This window comes from Erpetoichthys calabaricus, chromosome 2, assembly GCF_900747795.2.
Source record: "Erpetoichthys calabaricus chromosome 2, fErpCal1.3, whole genome shotgun sequence".
Classification (NCBI taxonomy): domain Eukaryota; kingdom Metazoa; phylum Chordata; class Cladistia; order Polypteriformes; family Polypteridae; genus Erpetoichthys; species Erpetoichthys calabaricus.
The window spans coordinates 31,664,997-31,690,400 of NC_041395.2; the positions used below are offsets into that span (position 1 = coordinate 31,664,997).

The 25,404-nt window shown below is 38.3% G+C and overlaps 1 protein-coding gene across 1 annotated transcript in view; it reads right to left on the reverse strand.

Annotated features, from left to right (window-relative positions):
- Positions 1 to 497: 497 nt before the first annotated feature.
- Positions 498 to 25,404, reverse strand: part of LOC114645727 (apolipoprotein L3-like) — a 53,201-nt gene continuing 28,294 nt past the window's right edge. Inside the window, exons 3-6 of the mRNA XM_028793550.2 lie at positions 20,948 to 21,028; positions 17,481 to 17,520; positions 12,071 to 12,122; positions 498 to 6,430 (exon numbers count right to left, since the gene is read on the reverse strand). Coding sequence (XP_028649383.1) covers positions 5,638 to 6,430; positions 12,071 to 12,122; positions 17,481 to 17,520; positions 20,948 to 21,028 — 966 coding nt within the window. The 3' untranslated portion in view covers positions 498 to 5,637. The remainder of the gene's footprint in view (positions 6,431 to 12,070; positions 12,123 to 17,480; positions 17,521 to 20,947; positions 21,029 to 25,404) is intronic.

Sequence of the window (25,404 nt, forward strand, 5' to 3'; positions counted from 1 at the left end):
AGGTGGACCAGACAGATGTATTGGTCCTGCTCTGTTGTTGTCCATCAATGGCACCAGATACTGGATATTCATCTGTCCTCATTCCAGGACAGCTTAATGGATAGTGCCTGAAAATTCTGGCAATGTCAATGGCCATTTCATTTGGTTCTGGTGATATTTGAAGCATTCTGGAATGCACAGACATCTGACTAAGTGTGACCTTTGTCTAGCTGTGACATGAGGACTTTTTGAGGGTGACCTGACCAGTCATTGTTGTACCAGGACTTTATTCAATTAAAGTGCTTCTGATAAGCTTGCTTGGTAAGTTGCAAAGCTTCAGTCAACATTCTGGTCAAACAGATGTAAAAAAACTTTTTCTGAAAATGCACAAGATAAAACAAGAGTTTTCCCATTTCAAAAAATGTTATGTTTCCTTTTTCCATCTGTAATAATAAGTGAATTATAATTGTAGACACCCAATAGTCAATAAAATCACAACAACTATCATTTAAGTGAATATCTGTACAAAATAAAGTTTATTTTTATTGAAATATTATGAAAACCATTTAGATACATAATTAAAGTTATATTAAGGCAATGAGCTTTTAAGTAATTTTTAAATATTAGATGTTCCAGTTCTTATTTCTCCTTTCTAATCCAAAAAATAGAGAAGTAAGAAAGAAGGGAAAAACACAAAAATGTCTGCAACTACACTGGAAGTGGAAAAGCAAAATCTAAAAGGTCTCCGTAGTCCAGTTACTTTGCAAAGATGACAGTGAGAAAAATTTAGATTTTTACTTAGTTTATGTAACTCATAAGGTGACATAGGATTATTCCATGTAAGCCAAGATTAAAAATGTGACATAAGCAACCACTGAATAGGACATTTATGAAGAATGGGAATTTAATTCACAGAATCGACAGATCTGCCGGTTAAAAGAATTATTTTCCTTTAAACATCTACAAATATTGGGAAATTTCTTTTATCCAAGCATTTTTGGATCTCACATTTTCCATTCCAAAGAAATGAAAGCGGGAAACATAAGAGATGAGCACAATAGGCAAGTTTTGATTTGCATGCAGTTTAAAGAATCACTGTCACTAAAGTTAATTTTACAGTTGATTTTGCAGAACTAACTAGCTGACTAAAGGGTCCCACTGACCCTTAACTAACTGTCTAAAGGGTCCTGCTCCCTAAAACATCATTCACTCTTCTGTTTTTACCTGGGCTCTGTTCTTCCACTGGGTAATGCATATATTTTGTACTGCGCCAGTAAACTCGGTGTTGTTTATGTGACAGTCTACATACTTTTGACATGAAAACTCACTGAAACACACCATCATGCATACTGATGTGTTTTCTGCAAAGAAAAATCTCATTTCACAGGAAACCACCCAACATTACCTTCAAGCCCCCCATCCTATTTGAGGATATGCACACTTCCAGTTTTTCTTTCACTACAGACCCTCATTTAAATATGAAATGACAAGCAGACATGTGCTGAATTAATGCAAGAAAATGCTTCCACAAAGGAATTAAGTGCCTTTCTTCTTATAGGGCACAGATTTCGCTGGAAGCAAAAGACAATTTATTTTGAGAATTTTTTTGCAAAGCACAGAATTTTTATGTATAATGTTTTGCTTATCACTAGTAAGCATCTTTTGTAAATTTTATAACCTTGACACACTTTGAATATTAATGAGAACACGAGCAGAGAAATTGAATTAAACATGACAATTAGTGTCTAGTAACCTATAATTAGAATCTACAGCAATTTGCTGTTGCCAAAAGAAAGGCTTCTTTAAGTCCAGTAAGCTTCTTTGATTTTCTAATAGCAAAAATCTTCAAAAAAATGTAACACACACAGTATATAATGTGCTATAATAAATTGAATGAATACATTAATAATAAAAAGAAATAAAACATATTTTACTTGTAATTAAAAGCTAATTTTACAGAGTATGTTATCATCTGGAAAGTTTTCAAAAATAATCTCAGTCTCAAAGCTTCAACATTTAGTTTCTGAATCTCACAGCCTTTTGTGTGATGAAGTGTGCCTTTGTTTTAATTTGAAATGTACTTCACTTTAGCCTCCACTAGGTGTCCCCAAGCATACTGTTGACTTAGGCAATGTTCACCAATACTAGGAAGAAGAACCAAACTAATGGTCTGATTCAAGCTGTGTTTCTGTTACAAAGTTAAACTCTAAAGAAGGCATTACAATGTACTTTAATTACATAAGATGTGATTGATGGATATTTGTGTACTTTGTCACAGAGAGAGTAAGGTTCTGTCTTAAATGAACTTCCTCTTAATTTCTAATAAATGTCTTGTTATGTGTACAGAGTACAGTGAAAGTCTTATTCACGTGGTGGTCGGCAGTGCAAGTAAGAACTTCACTGCAGTCTGCACAATTGGAAATACTATTACTGCTACTCCTTCAATAGTATGTGAACAATTACTTAAAATTGTATATTGGTTAGATTTATTCATCCCTTAAAACATGTGTAAACAGTGGATGTTAAACCCACAACCCTCATCTCTAAGGCTGATGGCTTAGCCATTATGCCACTGCTGTTTTCTTAAACTCTTGTTTAAGTATTTACTTAATGCTCTTTTCCGGTTCCTCCGTTTAAATCATTTGGATCATCACGGATCACCGGCTCTGGGGCACTTTGAACACTGTCAGTACAGTAAGTGCTTGTTTGCTCAGAATGAAAGTACAGATCTGTTCTGTATAAGGACGGAGTGCCACATGCAACAAAACAAATCTAAACAAACCAGAGTAATGTTTAAAGAAGGCATCAAGAGTTACAATGCGTTGACTGCCGTCTTTTCGCCAGTATGACAACGAGGTCTGAACTAATTACTGACCACAAAGTCACAACAAACTCACCAAAGGTATGTCCATCAGTATGGGTTTAAAATATGAAGCAGAAAGTGAGTGAGACATGAAGGTTAAGGGCTTTTCCATCAATCTGTGGTTAAAAAACGGAAGTGAAAACAGGAGCTGAGCTATTTACTAGTGGAAAGCAGCATACAGAACCACCCTAGTACTACTCTCAGGTTAGAACAATTCTATCATCCACCTTCAACATTTTTTTTCCTAAACAGGCAATATCTCATGTCTTTTGATGATGATTCTCCAATTTCACAATTCCTACTCTACCTGGCCGAGCTCAACTGTATTGAGTCTAAACATGGATCTTGTTGGTCTTAATTTATAGCACTGAAATGTGCTTTTGTCTTGCCAGTTCAAGGTTCAAGGCTTTAATATAGTCATGTTCACACAAAAAAAACATGAAATTTCCCTCCTCAGCTGCATCCAACAACAGTCAGTCAGTCAGTCATTATCCAACCTGCTATATCCTAACACAGGGTCACAGGGGTCTGCTGGAGCCAATCCCAGCCAGCACAGTGTGCAAGGCAGGAACAAACCCCGAGCAGGGCGCCAGCCCACCGCAGGGCACACACACACACACACTAGGGACAATTTTAGGATTGTCAATGCACCTAACCTGCATGTCTTTGGACTATGGGAGGAAACCTATGCAGACACGGGGAAGCGAACCTATGTCTCCTTACTGCGAGGCAGCAGTGCTACCACTGTGCCACTGTGCCGCCCATCCAACAACAGACAGGAATGAAGTTTAAAAAATAAATAAATAGAGACAAGACAGGTTAAAACTTACACAGAAGTTCTAAAATATTGACATCATTTGAAAACAAATTCTGTGATAACTGCCTCTTGTACTGTGATGGTATGTTTTTGCCTTGATATAATACATATGAAAAGCTCTACACTTTGGGAAATTTTTATTATCTCTGATATTCCTTATTAAAAAGATTTATGGCACTGGAAGAAAGGAGTTTCTGGTACAATTTGTGTGGGTTTTTAAAGCGACACTCCTCCCGGATTTACTGAAGTTGAGTTCATCGGCAGAGACGATTTCCAGATTTTTCAGCATTGCCCCCTGACACACTCTTACCAAACTATCTACAGTAAGTCAGCTAATATAATTTCAGCTGCATCTTTGGTAATCTGCTGGAGGTTTTTTTTTAAAGTTTGGTTTGTCAGACTACGAAATTGAAGCTGAAAGTGTTGACAGAGTGGATCACACTGCGATAAAAGGACAGCACAAGATCCTTGTTGACTTTAAATAGCCTGAATTTATGGAGGAGATATAAGAATGAATTGCATTTAAAGTATATATATTTTGTATTAATATTCCAATTAAGATTATTATCTGGGATAGTTCCTAAGTATTTATATTCAGTCACTATTTCTACCTCTCCCTTCAGAACAAAGATGGGTGAATGTGAAGATTTCTGTCGCTTTAAGTCAAATATTATTTCTTTAGCCTTGTTGCCGTTCAGAGTATGATATTTCTTTTTGCACCAATTTACTAAACAGACCACTGAAGTAAAAGTACTGGATTTCATCCTCCCGAGACATGCATCCCATCACTGTGGTGTCATCAGCATACAGGATAATGGACCAGCAGTCAGTGTTCTGTTTCAGGTCACTTGTGTACAGTGCAGATGGCAATGGAGACAGAACACAACCTTGAGGAGCCACAATATTTGAGAGAATTACTTTTGAAAACTATCTTTGCCGCAAATATATATAAACTGATGTATTTGCATTGTTTAATAAACCAGTAATTATTTAATTGATTATACAACTAAAATAAGCTTTTGTATATGCACAGTTTAGGTTTGAATGCCACTTGACTCATGAGCGATATTAGACTGAGTGGCCTCTTCTCATCATCATTTTTCATATATTCTTACTATAGGTGCCATTTATGTGCTCTACAGGAATTTTTGGAGCTACCACTTGTGGCATCTCACCTTTACACTGGTTTGTGTTGCATATGAATTTTCAGTTGCAGTTTTGGAGGAAATTCAGGTTTGCTCTTGATATGCTCCTGAATACTCTCAATTAGCAAATTAGGATTACATCTCATATTTTTCATGAAACAAAACACATTAAGCTTGTGTAGTTTTGCTTTAAATACTCTGTCACCACAAACATTTCATTTGTGATTCACCTGGTGATTATTTACAGTATCTTATATCATGAATAAGGTGAGAATTCAATTCTAGTAATTCTCCAAATTGTCTAACCTTTTGGATCTCATAGTTTGAACAGCATTCACATGAAGTTTCCAACTGGGAAGCAAGTATTTGCCATCCACCTCATACCACATGATGATCACCACATTAGACTTTAGTGTTGTTGACTTGGTGATATATAATGGTGCTCCGAGTGAACAAAGATGCCTAAAAAGGTCTAATCAGTGTGGATGAAAGACAAACTCATGCTCTTCTAAGATATAGTGTGATAAAGTTAACACCATCCTGCCATTTAATTTGAGGGATATCTACAGTAGGAACCTCAGTGACAATGCCTTAGGAAACAATCAGATGTTCATTATATAAATCTCTCACCCAATGGTATTCATCAAAATGACAGCAAAGTTCTGAGCCTGCAAATTCTTGGGACGGGTCATAAACACATAAAAAAAAATGATTCTGTTAAACCGTATAATACCTGAAAAATGTATTAAATGCTTAACTGACCGATTTCTCCAATCAAAAGGATTATGCCTATGACTGACTACAAAATAATAATGTTTGTGCAGAATGCAAATCTAATAAGGTATTAATTCCAATTCCATAGATATTTCCAATTCATCCCGGATTTTACTCAGCTGCAACAGCCCCTCCTGCAGTTCGTCCGCCACTTCACGGACTTTTGTGGCAAATTCAGTCTTGGCACCTTTATGCAGGTCAATGGAGTCTTTTGCGATAAAGAAGACATCGAGACCCAGGAAGAGCCCTGCTAGTATGCCAGTTGCCACTCCTGCAATTCTAACTGCTCTGACGGCACCCCCTGCTACTTGAGCCAACTGGACCACTCGGACAATTTCAGCAATATTGGCAAAGCCTTTGCTAGCTCTGCAACCTGCTTGGAACATGTTTTGTATTTCAGGAGAACTCTTCATCTGGTTGATATTCTCTATGCCAGTGTTAACAAAATCCATACATTCTGCCACATCCTTAATGTCTTTTTGGTAGCCCTCTATTATTGCCTCTACTTTTTTTCGATCTATAGAAGTGTTTACAGTATCAGAAATTGTGGCTGAAGCACTGCTCAGGCCACCTGCGGTAGCTACTCCTAGACCAACAGCGGTGACTATAATGGAAGCTCCAAATGTAAAGGGAGCCAGGATCAATCCAACAATGGTTGTAATGCCTCCTGCTGCACTCACAGCCCCCCCAGCGATGCTGGCAATGGTAGCTCCCTTGTGAAATTTGTCAACTCCATCTGCAATGCTGCGTAGATCATCTATGTACTTCTGTAAAGTTTCAGCTCGGTCACCAAAGAGTCTAACAAAAAGCAGAAGGGCCTTGTACACGTCATATGTAGTGTCTTCGTACTCGCTAGAAAAGAAATAAAAATTAAATTCAGTTACCTACACACCATTTTGTGACAAGTGAATGAATAAATTGAAGAAAGTCCTATATGCTATATTGGATTAATTTGACCCATACATTTAAAGGTTGTGGGAAAAGGAGCTGATCCTAGCAGGGACATCCCTGGATGGATCAACACCTAAGTGCAGATCACACTTATGCTCAAATCCCTAATAACTAAGAAGTTTAAAAACTGCTTTACTAATTTGTATTATATTGCATGTCTTGTGTATTGAAATGTGTTCTTGTATGCTGCTGACTGGATCAAAGCAAACATCCACTTGTGGATAACAAAGGTTAACTAACTAACTAACTAACTAACTAACTAACTAACTAACTAACTAACTAACTAACTAACCTCCAGTTAAACTGGCCCTCACATCTCTGGGACGTGAAACAAAACTACTGGAGTACAAGAAGTCAAACCCGCAGAGGTGAAGGGCACATTGTTTGAAGTCTATGTGCAGTGCCTTCAGAAGGAATTCAAACACCTTCACATGTTTCAAAATGTTGGAGCCTTGTACTAAATTCATTTTTTCTCTGCATAAAGCAACAATCAATATCACAAAATTACATAGCAAAAACATAATTTAGGATATATTTTACAAATTATTAAAAATAAAAAACTGAAATATCCCACTGGCACACATATTCAGACCCTTTACTCGGTACTTCACTGCAGCCCCTATGTCAATAGTTAATGCCTGGAGTCCTGTTGGGTTTGACATGACAAGCTTCAGACGCCTGGATTTGGCAATTTTCTCCATTCTTCTCTGCAGACCCTCTCAAGCTCTGTCAGGCTGGATGGAGACCGTCAGTGAACAGATATTTTCAAGTCTCTCCAGAGATGTTCAATTGGGTTTAAGTTTGGGCTCTAGCTGGGTCACTCAAGGACATTCCCAGAGTTGTCGCTAAGTCACTCCAGTGTTGGCTTTGCTCTGTGATTTGGATCTTTGTCCTGTTGGTTTGGTCTGAAGTCAAGAGCACTCTGGAGCAGGTTAATATTAAGGAAATCTTTGTACTTTGCTCCATTCAGCTTTCTCTAAACTTTGCATAGTTCCCCAAACTGTGCTGCTGAAAATCAACCCCATGGCATGATACTACCACCACCATGCTTCATTCTTGGAATGGTATTGCATAGGTGATGAGTAGTGCCAGGTTCCCTCCAGACAAGATATTAATCTTAGTGTGCAAAATTCCCTGCTTCATGCTTAAGCTGGGCAAGACACGCTCCACAAGACTAGTGCGTGTATGCAAGGCGTTTTGTTCTTGCATTGTAACGTGCTCACAGAGTCTGCCTGCCTTTTTGCGTTTTCAAGTTATAGTTTGCTGCTACCTTGTTGTAACTGTGTATTGTGTGTTACTGACAAAGTAAGTTGTTCTCCTTTTTGCAGTCTTCAATGTAGCTTAATACCTTAACCAATATTGCAATATATATTATATATTAATATATATTAACGTTCAGTTTGCAAATATACAAATGTGCTATTATGGCTATGTTTGCCGTTCACAATCGAATATATTGTTAAATTTGTGCACTGTTGAAGGAGAGATGCACTGTAATTTACTTCACTCCAAGACGTTAAAATATGTTGATTATTGTAGTATTAACTGTAAAGTTTTTTTTTTAAATGAATGTCGTCTTGGGCATTATGCTGTACCTTTATTCTGGGTAATAGTGCCACCTATTGGTTTGCTTAAAGAATACGTAAAGTTTGAGGAGCTGATGTTTAACATTGCTCTTCCTGAATACACATAATAATGTTCCAGTTTGACATTTAATCAGTTATGTTCATATAAGTATTCCATTTGTATTTGTGTACTTATTATATTTATTTATTTCTGTTTAGATACCACACACACTTACATATACACATCTATTAAAGTGCTTGAAGCATGCTTGAAAAGGGTGTAAACTACTCTATGGTGTAGCTGCGGTCCTATCTAGCCGACAAATTAGGCCTGCAGGTGTATAATCAGCACAGTAACGTACAACTGTCCCTCACACATAGTTTCATCAGACTAGAGAATCTTGCTTCTCACAATTGGAGAGTCCTTTAGGTGCCTTTTTGCAAACTCAAAGAGGGCTTCCACGTGTTTTTTTTTTACTAAGGAGAGGCTTCTCTCTGGCCTTTCTGTCATAAAGCCCAGACTGTTGCAATAATACTTGAAGTTTCTCCCATCTCCACATGGGTCTCTGGAGCTCAACCAGAGTCATAATGAAGTTCTTGGTCACCTCTCTTACCAAGGCCCTTCTTCCACACTTGCTCATTTTGTCTAGGCAACCAGCTCTAGGAAGAGTCATGGTTATTCCAAACTTCTTCCATTTAAGATTTATGAAGACAGCTGTGCTATTGGGAACCTTTAATGCAGCAGGAATTCATTCGTAGCCTTCCACAGACCTATGCTTTGATACAATCCTGTCCCTAAACTCTGCAGGAAATTCCTTCAACTTCATGATTTGGTCTTTGATATGATACTCATTGCCAGCTGTGGGACCTCATGTTAACAGATGTGTCTTGTCTAATCAAGTTCAATTAATTGAATTAACCACAGATGGATTCTAAATGAGGATAAAAAGACATCTCAATGAAGATCAATAGAATGGGATGCGCCTGAGCCATTTTTCAAGTGTCATAGTAAAGGGTTTGAATACTTGTGTTGATGTAATTTTTGTTTTATTTTTTTGTTTTTAATAAATTTCCATACATTTCTAAAATCTTGCTTCCATTTTGTCATTCTGGGTACTGAGTATTGCTTGATGTGGGGAGAAAATTAAATGTTTTTAGCACAAAGCTGTAAGATAGCAAAGTGTGAAAAAAATGAAGTGGTCTGAATACTTTCTTAAGGTGCAGTAGGCAAAAAACAGGCTGAAATTCAAGTTCCATCTCCTGGAGTCACCACTGTGCCACTCTGAGCAAAAGTGAGTGCCCTACTAATTTTTAAAAGAAGGCTCATTTGATTCTATGAAAACCAGAAGCCAAAGTAATGAAACTATATCTCATTACCCTCCTTTTTAAATGCCTAAGCATCCATCTGGGTGGAGTAGGGACTCTGAGGAATCCTACTCTGTTGGGCCCTTGACCTGAAAATTGCTCTAGGGGTGCTGTACAATGGATAACCCTGTGCATTGACCTCCAAAGGGTATATAAAAAGACATTTTTCCCTTAGGGAAATTGACTACAGGTGGACTCGAAATAAGTAACATCTCAACAATGATCAATAGGGTGCACCTTGGGGTTAATAAAGTATATCAATTTAATCCTATTATTCATTTGAGGGCCGTGGCCAGTCAGTATTGGGCACAAGCCAGAAACCAGCTCTGGACAAAGCAGCAATGCACCACAAAGCCCACTTACACAGAACCACACTCAGACAGGTACAATTACAAACAACCAATTAGCTAAACACGAAACTCTAAACTTTATACACAGCTCCAGCCCACAACATCCTCAAATCATTCAATGCATTAATTAAGTGAAAAACACCTCAAATAAACTTATAGGCATTATTAAAATGTGTAAAATTAAATTTAATTTCCATAATCAGGGTTCATTCACATACAGTGCATCCAGAAAGTATTCACAGTGCATCACTTTTTCCACATTTTGTTATGTTACAGCCTTATTCCAAAATGGATTAAATTAATTTTTTTCCTCAGAATTCTACACACAACACTCCATAATGACAACGTGAAAAAAGTTTACTTGAGATTTTTGCAAATTTATTAAAAATAAAAAAATTGAGAAAGCACATGTACAAAAGTATTCACAGCCTTTGCCATGAAGCTCAAAATTGAGCTGCGGTGCATCCTGTTTCCCCTGATCATCCTTGAGATGTTTCTGCAGCTTAATTGGAGTCCACCTGTGGTAAATTCAGTTGATTGGACATGATTTGGAAAGGCACACACATGTCTATATAAGGTCCCACAGTTGACAGTTCATGTCAGAGCACAAACCAAGCATGAAGTCAAAGGAATTGTCTGTAGACCTCCGAGACAGGATTGTCTCGAGGAACAAATCTGGGGAAGGTTACAGAAAAATTTCTGCTGCTTTGAAGGTCCCAATGAGAACAGTGGCCTCCATCATCCGTAAGTGGAAGAAGTTCGAAACCACCAGGACTCTTCCTAGAGCTGTCCGGCCATCTAAACTGAGCAATCGGGGGAGAAGGGCCTTAGTCAGGGAGGTGACCAAGAACCCGATGGTCACTCTTTCAGAGCTCCAGAGGTTCTCTGTAGAGAGAGGAGAACCTTCCAGAAGGACAACCATCTCTGCAGCAATCCACCAATCAGGCCTGACGGAAGCCACTCCTTAGTAAAAGGCACATGGCAGCCCACCTGGAGTTTGCCAAAAGGCACCTGAAGGACTCTCAGACCATGAGAAAGAAAATTCTCTGGTCTGATGAGACAAAGATTGAACTCTTTGGTGTGAATGCCAGGCGTCACGTTTGGAGGAAACCAGGCACCGTTCATCACCAGGCCAGTACCATCCCTACAGTGAAGCATGGTGGTGGCAGCATCATGCTGTGGGGATGTTTTTCAGCGGCAGGAACTGGGAGACTAGTCAGGATAAAGGGAAAGATGACTGCAGCAATGTACAGAGACATCCTGGATGAAAACCTGCTCCAGAGCGCTCTTGACCTCAGACTGGGGCGACGGTTCATCTTTCAGCAGGACAACGACCCTAAGTACACAGCCAAGATATCAAAGGAGTGGCTTCAGGTCAACTCTGTGAATGTCCTTGAGTGGCCCAGCCAGAGCCCAGACTTGAATCTGATTGAACATCTCTGGAGAGATCTTAAAATGGCTGTGCACCGACGCTTCCCATCCAACCTGATGGAGCTTGAGAGGTGCTGCAAAGAGGAATGGGCGAAACTGGCCAAGGATAGGTGTGCCAAGCTTGTGGCATCATATTCAAAAAGACTTGAGACTGTAATTGCTTCCAAAGGTGCATCGACAAAGTATTGAGCAAAGGCTGTGAATACTTATGTACATGTGCTTTCTCAGTTTTTTTATTTTTAATAAATTTGCAAAAACCTCAAGTAAACTTTTTTCACGTTGTCATTATGGGGTGTTGTGTGTGGAATTCTGAGGAAAAAAATGAATTTAATCCATTTTGGAATAAGGCTGTAACATAACAAAATGTGGAAAAAGTGATGCGCTGTGAATACTTTCTGGATGCACTGCACACACACACACACACTTCCACAAAAGGGTTAGATAAGAATCACCAAAAACCTTAACACTCATTTGTCTTTGGATGTGAATTTGTAGATAAAAAATGAATTAAGGTACTGATAGATTGTGCAATCTCCGCACAGATAATGTCTGGACATGAACATTCATCCTAGGTCCAATATTTTCAACCACATAATTTTGCATATTTTCTTGCCTGTAGATTGCCCAAGAAAAATGATAACTCTGGAAGTTTTGACATTTTCAATGTATTTAGATTATATTGACAAAGGTAAAGAATAAGTTTTAATTTAGACATTCATAAATTACATTAAGGAATATACACCTACTCCAGTTTCATTGTTAACCATCATTTTTCCAGACGCATCACTGTTCTGTAAATAATGAATCATGTGAGGAGTGCCTTAAATTACCTGACAGCTTTTTTCTTGTTGGAACCTTCATTAGATCCAAAGTTGGCACTCCCTGTAGGAAACACAGTGAGAAGTCAAAGTTTAAAACACAGTAGCCATGACTGAGCAGCACCAGACAACTGCTTTATACTGTAATGTGCCCAGCAAATGTGAACAACAATTTTTTGGTGGCATTCTCTACTTGGTAGTGTATTGTAAAGTTATATTTTACAGGTATTAGTCTTATTTTCTGCCTGCTTTAGTAAGCCTTTAAGAGTATGTGTGGCTTTGTTGATGTGTACTGTAGCTAATTTAAAATGTTTTAAATTAAGATTCAAGTTTTTGACAACTGGCAAAGTCTCAGAAATGTCAGTCATTCTGCTTTGAGTCACTTCTTATGAATAAAGAGTCTCAGAGTACATCTTTCTTAGTTACAAGGGCAGGCAGGTCTAAATGTGTTGACCATGCGGAAGCCATTCTGCTTTTGTTATCATTATCATTGCTGATGTTCATGGCCTTCAAATGTAATTAAGATTTTGGACTGTTTGTGGATCTTTATTGTATTTGCTGCCTTAATCATATGCTTACTGTGTGAGATTCATGATATCTAGTAATTAAGGGATATGGTCAGGGTTAGGGTATGGGCCCTAAAAAAAATAAAATACATTAAAAATATATTTTTTAAATATTGCTACCAATAAAAACATATTTTAAAATATGCTACCGCCTACTCCATTGGGCCCTTGTGCAAGGCCCTTAACCTGAAAATTGCTCTGGGGTGCTGTACAATGGCTGACCCTGCACTCTGACCCCCAAAGGTCATGCGAAAAGACAGTTTCACCTCGGGGATTAACAAAGTATATCAAATAAAAAAAAACAAAACAAAATCAAGGATAAATACAGTATACTACAATATCTGGCACAGTTGCAAAATATATTGCAAATAATTTAAATGATTGAAATTTTTGTTTATTGCAATATATTTTTTAAAGTATAAAAATGTATTTCTCAATCTATTTTAAAACAGGAGGATAATATACTATAAAGCATATTTATTTCATGGTACTTTTAAATATACTGTAAATTCTAGTTAAAATATACTATATAATTTATTTTAGAGTAGATAGATATTTCAGTATATTTTAATGTATTTGTGTCTTTTTTGTATAGAATCTTTTCACTTAAAGACATTTTGCTTAAGAACAGATGCTTTCATATTATTGATATACAGTATTTATAGTACAAATTGTTAGCATTACTACAGATTTATTATTTATGTTTAAAAACTAATATTGAAGAGATACACTCGATGCAAGGTAACCCATGGAGTTCAGTGTGGATGGAACAACTGGAAGAAGGTTATCAGTATCATGTGATCAAAGAATTTTGGTGAAAGTTAAAGGTAAAATTTTTACGTCTGTGGTAAGACCAGCAATGATGTATGGAGCTGAAACGTTGGCAGTAAAGAGAAAGCAGGAAAAGAAGTTAGATGTGGCAGAAATTAATATGTTGAGGTGGATGTGTGGCATTACAAAAAAAGGGCAGAATAAGGAAGGAGACAATCAGAGGTACTACAAAAGCGGGACAGATATTTAAGGAAGTACTTGAAAGTAGTTTGAAGTGGTATGGACATGTGATAAGGAGGGACAAGGAATATGTGGGCAAAAGAGTGATAGAAACTGAAGTACAGTGGAAGACAAAAGCAGTGGTGGATGGATAAAGTAAAGAATATTTGAAGGAAAAGGACTTAATTGGCAAGGAGGTGTAGGACCGAGCTGTTTGAAGAAGACTGATTAAGCACATCGACCCCACATAGAAGTGGGAAAAGATGAAGAGGAAGAGGCAGCTGGTTAGTGCTTTCATTTATCCAAGACAAATTTTAATTACAATGGAGAATGTCCTCTTTTGAGAACATTGCCCATATGTTTCAAGGATCAGAGCAGATATGTGCTTCACAATCCTCCCCTTTTTTTCTCATTTATGTCTAAACATTATATTAACACAGATACTTCATGATGCACATTCATCGTTGTAAACAGAAATGGATAGCTGGTGACTCCTTTTCACCTCATTTTTTAACAATTTGTCTTGAAATGTCAAAAAAATTCAAGCATACTGTACATATTTCAGAGTGGAACGAACACATCACAACCTACATGTGATGAAGCCAATTAATTGGATCCTTTGGGATGCTTGTGTTTACCTTTTTCTCGGGTAAAAACAAAAGCCATACATGATCCTCCCTTCTCCATCTTGGTATCATTTCTTCTTTGCCTCCATCTTAGCCTTTATCATATCCTGCTCTTCTCTGTTCCACCACAATGTGTCTGTCCCCAGATAGGCTCCTTCCTGTTGTCCTGCCCAACACCTCTTCAGCTGGTCTTAATACAACTTAGCTATTCTTCTCCCACTATTCCCCCACATTCTCAAATGACTGCACTTCATTCAAAATGTTCTCCCTAAACCTGTTCTTAAGCCCTTCCTGTTTTAATCTCCACCACTTTATCCTTGGTGCTGCTTGCTCTGATTTTATTGTCCTGCTGATTCTGATCTCTGAGTCCATCACCACCACTTTATGCTGCACTGTCACACCTTCCCCATTTATGACCTTAAAATTCTTTATCTCTTTCAAATGAGATCTTCAACACATTATAAAATTTATTTGACTGTTCCTTCCTCATCTTCACCTCCTATATACCGTACATTACCTCTTTCCATTTCAGTTGCATATCCAATGAAGGCTAAACAGCTGAGATGTTGTGTCTTTAACCTTCTTATCTTTTCAATGTGGAAATAACCTTTAACTTTTTTTTCTTTGCAGACTCATGCTGATGCAGCCCTTGACTAACTTCAGATGCATCATACTCATTTGCGAATTGGAGAACTGTTAAAATCATTTTTCCAATTTGCAACCATGCATTTACCACATTATGAATGTACAGCAAAACCCTGTTTTATTTCACAGCAAAATCTATTCCGGTGTGCCATAAAGGTATGAGATCAAAAATAGCAGAAATGAAAGAAAGAGACAAATATTATAATGCTTTTATTATGTATTACTGTATCCTAGTCAGAGAGAAGCTGTAATTGTTGCAACAAACATAAAACCTGGGACACCTTGCCACAGTATCTCTGAAAAGGATATTTAATGATTAAATCCATCAATCTGGGGATGCGCCCAGTCCAGCTAGCATCGGGCACGAGGCAGAAACAATCCCCGGACAGGGCATCAGCTCATCGCAAGGTGAATACAAGCACACACATACACTGGAGTCATTTTAGTGGCACCAAGTCCCCAAATCTGCATATTTTTGGAAAGAAACTGGAGCACAGTGTGGAAACCCACCAGGAAAACATGTAAACTCCAGGCAGGGAACACAAGGGACGTGACTCCCTGAGAGACAGCAGTGCTACCGCTCCGCCACTGTGTCACCCCCATGTGTGTAATTATTAACAGTATTCATTATTTAAATGAAATTAACGATTTATCTGTAAAATGTAACATACATACTTTAACACATTTCATCGTGAAAGTGATATCAAGTATAAATCTAAGGATTCTAAATGTGCAGAGAGTTAGAATATCATAAATTTAACGTGTTCTGTGTGGTGATCTATTGCTATTTGCCGCTGCTGTCAGGTCAAGGAGGAAGCCCCAGAAGCACATAGCGATTAAAAACTAGGTCAGTTTTAAGATGACGTTTACGGCGGTCTGCTTTAATGATAAAGTAAACTACAAGATTAATGACGAAATTTCCACTTTAATCATAATATACACCTTAATTTTTTTCTCTGTGACTCAAATACAGCGCTGTACATTCTGTTGCTGTTATGAAGGTGCAAAAAAAAAAAAAGACGACACAGAAGATGATGAGACTTTTAAAATGTATCGTGTCATTATCCATCCATCCATCCATCCATCCATCCATCCATCCATCCATCCATCCATCCATCCATTGTCTCCCGCTTATCCAAGGTCGAGTCGCGGGGGCAGCAGCTTGAGTAGAGATGCCCAGACTTCCCTCTCCCCGGCCACTTCTTCTAGCTCTTCCAGGAGAATCCCAAGGCGTTCCCAGGCCAGTCGAGAGACATAGTCCCTCCAGCGTGTCCTGGGTCTTCCCCGGGGCCTCCTCCCGGTTAGACGTGCCCGGAACACCTCACCAGGGAGGCGTCCAGGAGGCATCCTGATCAGATGCCCGAGCTACCTCATCTGACTCCTCTCGATGCAGAGGAGCAGCGGCTCTACTCTGAGCCCCTCCCTGATGACTGAGCTTCTCACCCTATCTTTAAGGGAGAGCCCAGACACCCTGCGGAGGAAACTCATTTCAGCCATATCGTGTCATTATGATGGGGAATATGCGATGCCTGAATATAAAAGCACCACAAATGCATTTGTATGTCGGCATTTTGCTTCACCAACATCAACAATTCATCAAACATCAAAGCGCGCACATCGATCCTGGGGGATCCTCAAAGCAGCTTTCTGTCACACGTAGACAGTAAACAGAGACTCTGACGTCACATTCCAAATTTTATCATACTGACTTTTTGCTGGGACTGCAACTCACACATGCAAAACCATTTTTTTCTGAAGACCTGCTCAGAGGACGCGTCAAATGAATGCTGGGAACGTGTGGCAGCCATGATGCATGCGCGTTCTGAGAGTGAAGTATAAATGAGCCCTTAGTTTTAAGGGCAAAGATAGCTCAGAATCTTTAGGTGGGCCAATTTCAGATACCTTAAATTCTGTTATATTTGTTAAATTAGACAACATTAATTTTTTATCTTAAACATTTTTAAGCTATTTTTAGCTTGCGGATAGAAGACTTATTCTTAATCAAAATAGCCGTCATGATGCCATCAAACACCAAGGCACGTATCTGGAAAGAATGCAGTGTCCTTGCAAGATGTGAATAAAAAAATCTTTAAATATTGATTTCTAAATTAAAAAAAAAAAAATCACAGAATACAAAAATGACAAAGTTAACATAACCTTAATGAACTCCAGAACCTACTGGCCTTGCACATGAATTCAAACTGGAGAATCTCCTGTCCTTTGACAGCCCAAAGACAAGATATTTGGTATACTGGCTGGCTGTGGTTGTCTCCATAAGCACAGCCACTAATCAACGGTCCAGTTATCTCCTGCCTAAAGCTCACTGCTGTCAGGATAGGTTCTTGCTCACTGTAACTCTGTTCTGGAACATGTGACTATTGAAAAATAAAGGAAAGAGGGATAAAAAGCTTCCTTTCTAAAAAATAATATGAAATAGTAATATTCTTGACTTTGGATCTCCAAGCCTAAGATCTCACACTTATATTTATTATTCCTAATGCAGAGCAAATAACTTATTAAAATGTTACAGGAAGAGACAGAGTATAAGCAAACAAGCGGTTTAAAACTGAGTTGTATTATAAATGCATACAGTACCTTTTTTGGTATCCCACCATTCATAAAGGTCAGTACTTTCCTGAAAGAAAAATCACATGAGGGAAAAATATGATCATTGATATAATGAACTGAAATGATTGCTGTGGAAACACCAAAATGCTACTAGGGGTCACCACAACCAGAATAAAAATACCAAAAATCTTTTATTATAGAAAGAAAAAAAAGTTTTAACTTAACTTAAAGAGTACATGTGAGGGATGAAGAAAATAAAAAAGGAACAACATCAAGCAAAAAATTAAATCTTGCAGACATAGCAGGTTCAGCCTACAGAGTGAAGCTGCAGACGTATGTGACTGGAATTACCTGGAGGTGTAGAAGTTTCACAGTACCACCAAGGACTGTCCTAACCTTCACCTTCTGTCTCTCTCACACTTCTTTCCTCTTTACCTTTCTAGCTGAGTGCCTTCAGTTATGTTATCCTCTGTCCTCAATCTAAATTTCACTCTTCCATTCTATTCTTCACTCCCCATCTTTGTCACACTTCCAGGACATTACTGAAATTGCGTCTGGGATCAGTGTTAGGTCTTTAATATTGTGTTGTCCATGAGAGCTCCTACTAGATCCCGAAACCTTTGCATCACTGTTTATTGACCTGTCGTTAGGTGGTCCTTGGTTTATCTTAGTAGCAGTACATGTGTTGTCCCCTTGCATTTCTTACTTTTTCTGAAATGTTTAGGTACCCTTTGTAGCTTTTGGGTCTCCTGCCCTTCACAACAGGAATTAGAATCTTGCCTGTTCCAGGCTCAAAACCACTTGCCTCCATGACTCACTGGAAATGGAGATCCTGTTGATGCTATTTGCCTTAGGTCCACGTGGTTTGCAGGATGTGCTTTTTAAAGATATCACTTGTGTTTTGAAATTTTCTCATATAATGCCTATATTTTTCTGAGATTTTTCTATATAAGGAAGACTTAAATTTCAACTTAAGGTAATTATTTCCTGTAATCATGGAACCATGCAATGATGCAATGTTGCAAGTTGATTAGTACTTATAAGTAATAATTAGTGCTATGCTGGTGTTACACAGCTATACCTATTGTTCCCTCCAGAGAACCACATGGTATCAGCTAGAATCTCTTCATGTCTCACTGATATTGCAACCTGGATGAAGAAACACCAACTCCAGCATGACTTGGTGAAGTTGGACCTTCTTGATATCCCAGATCATCCATCTATTTAGAACCCATCTCTACTTGGCTTAGTTTTTTATTTCTTACACCTGCCAAGTCAGGAAGCAACCTTGGGGAGTTCATTAATGACTAGCTGTCCTTCAAGGACCATGTTGCTCCATTGTCTTGGTCTGGCACATTCACACTTTGCAAGATCAGACCGTATCTGATAGAATTTGCAGCACAACTCTTGGTCCAGGCTCTGGTCTTGCTGTGGCTGGAGTACTGCAACTCTGCTGACAGGAGCATTAACATGTGGCACCATGCTAGAACTCAATATGTGCTTTTACAGGAAGACAGTGTAGTGATCTGAAGAGAGGAGTGACACATGTCCGTTTCAGCTGTTTGAACACCAGATGCACCATTGCATTCTCAATCATCTGGAGTGGAACGGCTTGTGTGCAACCGGCTGAGGAGGGTATGTGTTACTCATCTCTTCAGATCACTACACTGTCTTCCTGTAGCAGCACATGATAATTCTAAACCTTGATGCTTGCCTACAGAGTAGTCAGTGGGCTTACACTTATATATACAGTATGGACACATTTGTGATTCCCTATACTCCTTCTTGACCACTCAGGTCTGCCATTGAACAGTGTCTGGTGATGCCAACCTTATGTGGTTTCAAATCACAGTCCAGACTCTTTTCATGTGTAACTCCTGGCTAGTGGAGTGAGGTGCCCACCTTCATTTGAAATGCTGACTCCCTCAATGTGTTGAAGAAGACTCTGTTGTTTGATAAATTTCTGTCTAAATTAGGTTTTGTAAATCTGGGAATTGTAGTTTGTCACTTATATTTTGTATTGAGCTATTCACTCGTGGTAATCCATGTTGTACCCTTGTTCTTTTACTCTTGTCCCTAAACAAGATGTTACTCGAATACGCTAACCTCTTTTCTAGGTCACATTGGATAAGGTGTCTGCTAATAAGTGTACTGTAAATGTGAATGTAATAATTTCACTGTACTCTGTACACATGATAATAAGGACCCTATCCACCTTAATAAAAGGAGAAATAATTGTTTGTCTGTACAGTTGCTATGTCTCTGTTATATACAATTTGGTATGGGATGCATAAAAACAGTGCTAATGCTTGTGATGCACCATCTGTTGGAATGAACAATGCAACAAATTTTAATACTACATGCATTTGTAAAATACATTTCAATAGATGGTGCACTGTAAATGTTAACACTAAATGCAGTGAGGTCTATGTTGATTATTTAGATTTCAACCCATCTTAGATGGTCATCACAGCTAGTAAACCTACAAAGCTACTGCTTCCTCAAGTCATGAGTGGTGACTGTTTTGAAACACAAGGTATCTGAGGCTTATTGTGAGATCAAAAGGAAATAATCAGAAGATGATAACATGAGCCAAAAACAGTACTCAGGAAGGAAAGGTCAAAGTTAGGAGGTTCAAAAGACAAGGAAACTAAGGAACAAGGGCAAAACGAGAGTCAAAATCTAAGCAGAAAAGGAGTTTAAAAATAACAAGAGAACAGAACTTGATGTTAGGTCCTACTTGGTATAGAAGCCAACTATCACCAATAAAGAACTTGATTTTGAGACATGGATAAAGTAAACAGAAAATGCCATTATATTGATACTGTCACCTCCCATGATGTCAAACACATGACAATAGCAGTCACACAAGGCATCCCACCACTTTGCACAGACAAGGGAAGAAATGAGTGGAGAACAAAAAATTTTTAGCTGCATTAAAATAATTCAAAATTATCAATAAATCCATAAAACAGAAATGACATAAAAAAACAAATTCACCAAAAAACACAAATAAGACATTTTAACTCTTTTAGTGATAGGCTGGATTAATCTTCAATTAATAATTCAATTAGTGGCCAGCTTTGAAATCTTGGGAAACAAGAACAAAATACACACCATGTGTGTGAATGAATGGACTAAAGATTAAACAAAAGAAGATATTGTTCTTAAAGGGTCTGATGCTCTGGGACAAGTAAGTATTCTGCCTTCTCTCTGGCATCTTTTTTGTCTTTGTTTCAAACTAAATTAGGTTATTTGAAAATATAATTATTTCCAATGTCAGCATTTCCAGATTTGTAATACTATAATGGCGATTACATGTTTTTCCTCATTTGGGGATAATTGTGACCTTTTTATTGGTATTATTTTGACCAAATATTTTGCAACCTCTATTTGTAAACTTTTTTTGGTGCATTAAATGGATGAGGGTGCATTCATTTAGAATGTTTTTTGCTTTTTATCCCCCAAAAAATTAGAATTGAAGTCCATCTTACCATAATGCATAATTCTTGCTTACTCATAAACCATGAGGTTTCTTTTGCCAAACTGCTGATCTGGTGCAGTGCAGAAGGACACTGTGAATGCATAAGCAGAATAGACAAAATTTAAAAAGTCACCAGGAATGAAAGTCCCACAGAGACTTGCGACCAACGCATGCCATACCCGTTTAAACAGAAAATGGAACCACCAAGATGCAGCAAGAATGGCTACATGTAAAAAATACATCTTCCAAAACACTTTCATTGGACATTGTGACATGATAGCACCACCTTGGCCTTGTGTTGATCCACAATAACATCAAGGACATCTCAAATATGTCTTGTTTTAACCAAAAACTCAACCAAGTGGTGATTAGAGGAAGAGCCAAGTGTCTTAGACATAAGAAAAGCAAATCATTTAGCCACATTCTGGGCTTACCTGTGAAGGGTGACATATTCGTCTTTAGGAAGCGGGTGGCTCTTCTCTTTCCCAGTCACAGATGCCTCCCCAGAACCTCTGTTCCATGCTCACTCTTACCTTGTTTCTTCTCTAGCTTCACTTCATCCCTACTTATGAAGATTTACCTCCAACTGACCACCCAGTTGTAGACTCATTTGGTTTCTTACCCGATCAGACTGTTTGGATCTGTTGTGTGGTGTGCTAGGATCTTGTACGATTAATTAATTCATTAATTTGTTTATGTCACCTGTGGGTTAAATCTGCTCTTTCATTCATCTGTATTTGTCTGGCTCCTCTTTACAAAGCTGACCAGAATTTGGTGCACATCAGTTTGGTGTTGAAGCTTGTCTGAAGAAGAAAGATGGAGGTGTGGAATGGTAGCAGACTTTTGAAAAGCTCCAAAGGTGTTTATTATTTTAGGTTGAGGGGGCTACTATTACCTGATGTCTTTTTGTGGGTTTCTGCTTGGTGTTCTCTGCTTTCAAAATAGCTCACAATGTGAAGGAGATTTAAAACGCAAGAATTTACAAAGGCAAACTATTTTTTGTGATCCATGAGTACCTTCATTTCACACAAATACAGCATGTATTCTTTGCTTTTCCATGTGGCAGAAATTGCAATCATTTAACTAGAAACTGATACCAAATAACCAGGGTTTAATCAATTGGGCAAACATTCGTTAAAGGTATAAAAGAAGATTTAATTATTGGGGGCCAGAAACTCATAAACCTATATTCTTAATTCTTTTGTGAGATGGAGCCTTTCTTTTATTTTTAATTAATTGCTGTCCTAGCTTTAAATATAACACAGTGACTGCCATATCACCACCTAATACTGAAACAATGCTGGAACAGAAAAGCTTTTGTAGATACCAGGGTGATGCTACCACAAATAACATCATCAACAACAGGAAAGAAAACATACAGTTACAAGCACGGATGATAATATTCTGAAAATGCCAAAGCTGTTTTGAATATCTGTCAGTAGGCCTTAATGTAGGGCCTCACAGTAAGGAGACCAGGTTTCACGTCCACGGTTCTCCTTGCATAGAGTTTGCAGGTTCTCCCCGTTTCTGCTTGGGTTTCCTCCGGGTGCTCTGGCTTTCTCCAACTGCCTAAAGACATGCAGGTTAGGTGAATTGGTCATGCAAAATTGGTCCCTGTGATGGGCTGGAACCCTGTCCAGGGTTTGTTCCTGCCTTGTGCCCTGTTATAGGTGGGATAGGCTTCAGCTCTCCCACCTGCAACCCTTTTCTGGATTAAAGTGGTTAGAAAATGACTTGCATCTATGTATGTTGACTACAAACTTTTGATAAGTTTATAATATGCCTCTGACTACTGTGCATTGATGGTCCCCTGTCTCAAAAAGGGCCCAGAAGAGCTACAAGGATTAAGGTTTTAGATTTATGAGTTATTAGGGGGCTTTGCCCCCTGCACACTTTGCTCACCAAATACCCCCCCCCCCCCACTTTGCTCACGTTGTGAAGAGGGGGGCTGAACGTACCCCAAGGAGATGCGGTCACTCCTCCGAAACCCCATCTTAAATGGTGATACAATGGGAAACAAATATAGTTTTTTTTTACCTCCTCTTTGCTCGATCAGCTGCTGGCTTCCTGCTGCTGCCATGCCACGTGATCTGCATCTCTTGCGGTGCACTTCTGTCATATCACCTATATCCATATTTTCAATCTCTTTTCGCTTTTACCTTTTCATCAATATCGCATTGAATTTTGATTCTGTGTTTGGAATTACATTGTGACAACGCAACGTATAACTGCCGTGAGTAAATATCGTTTCTTTCTCTCTACAAGAAATGTGTCTGACAATAGCATTCACACAAATGAGAAATAATTTCTCTCGTGGGATTTCACTTTCACCAAACAACAAAGCTTTATTCTCGTAGATACGCCTCTTCATTGGGAAGAAACACTATTTTTTTCCCTGATGGCAACACAAATTATACAATCTACAAGTCTCCCATTTAAAGTTTAAATCCGAACAATATATTCAATCTCTTTTCACTGTTCTGTTATTTCGAATAATAATTTCCGTTTGTTTGTGCTAGTGCAATCTTTACTATCATTTTTTTGAGACTTTCGAATTTTTGTACTTCCATTATCTCTAACCTTCTCTGCATGTGTACCGCGCCAACATTTTTGAATTCTTTATGACGTTCTACTTTGTCATCTACTCTTTTTTTATTTCTGGCCCTGGGCCTGGTTAAATCTCTTGGCACAAAGTCTCGTCTCGCGGGACGTGAAAGTGTCTCTCTGAGAAATTCACGTCTCGTTTCCTTCCAACCTTCAAAGATTTTTTTTTATAAAGGAGAGATAAGGAATGACTGAAAGAAGAGAATTTCTTTCCATCTATCCCTTCATTAATCTGTCTAATTCTAACTTATGGTTGCAGTGAGTTGCTGCTGATTATAACCATATTGGGTGTATGAAACCACTCTGGACAGGATGTCAGTGCTTCAAGGGAAACATATTCTCTACTGATAGACTCTACTGATAGACTCTAAAAGTCTGTCATCATTAGGATTTGGGTGGAAAACTGTAGTAATGTAAAATTGTTCAACCTATTTAATCCAATGGACCATTAGACAGAAGCAAAACCCAGAGGTGTTGAAAAGAAAGCAAAAAAACTACCCTGAGACCCAATATTCAGACCTTTTGTATGAAATCCCAAGCCATGAGGTCAGACGAATTGCCCACAGAGCTTAGAAGTGTTATTGGGGGGTGGGGGGATAAAGGGGGGAGAGAAGGAGAGCAGGTTATATCTAATCTATTCTTGTAATTCTTATAATTATAAATATCAATGCAACAATAGGCTAAAATGCAATAACTCATGGGGAATCTTGAAACTAAGATTAAAACTGCCATATTACCAATTAAAACTATAAAATGACATTAAAAACTCAGAATCAATGTCTCCATGATGGGACAGTTAACTTTGTGAGCTGGAATGTTAAAGGCCTGAATCACGAATTAAAGAGAAAGAAAGTATGCTCTCACCTAACAGGCTTAAACGCTAAAATAGTATTTTTACAGGAGACCCACTTACTAACCAAGGATCAGTTCAGACAACAAAAAGACTGGACTGGCCAAATGTTCCATTCTAGCTTTATAAAGAAAACTAGAGGGGTGGGAATTCTCATACATAGAACAGTTCCATTTGTAGCATCAGATGTAGTGTCGGACCCTGAAGGGAGATATGTGATGGTCATGGGCAACTTATATAACAGTAAAATTATTTTGATAAATGTTTATGCACCCAATGTTGATGATAAGGAATTCATGCAAAATCTATTTGCATCCGTTCCCTATGTGAACACTCATAAAATTATAATGGCTGGGGACTTTAATTGTGTTTTAAATCCACTCTTAGATAGGACTCCTGTGACAGGGGGGACGACATCTAATACTGCAAAGATAATTACACAGTTTTTGAATGATCACAACTTATCAGACCCCTGGAGGTTTCTTAACCCAAACTCAAGAACATATTCGTTCTACTCACCAGTGCATTATAGCTACTCAAGAATTGATTATTTTTGTATAGATAATAATTTCTTGCCTACAATTAAATCATGCAAATATGACACAATTGTTATCTCTGACCATGCCCCTCTAGTCTTGGAGCTAAAATCAATAAGCCCCTCACACTCACCTCGCAGATGGCGTCTTAACCCTCTTTTATTGGCAGACGAGAACTGCACAGAATTTATATCCAAACAAATCAGCTTCTTCCTAGAGACAAACACGTCCACAGAGGTTTCTGCAGGAACACTCTGGGAAACTCTAAAGGCCTTCTTAAGAGGACAGATTATTTCATATCTTTCCCACAGAAATAAATTAGAAACCAAGAAAGTGTCAGAGCTAAGAAATGAAATTACTAGAATAGATGAAGAACAAGCCAGACGTCCAAATGAAGTTCTCCACAGGAAAAGGCAGGCCCTACATACAGAACTTAACATCTTAACAACTAAAGAAACTGAACAACTTATTTATAAG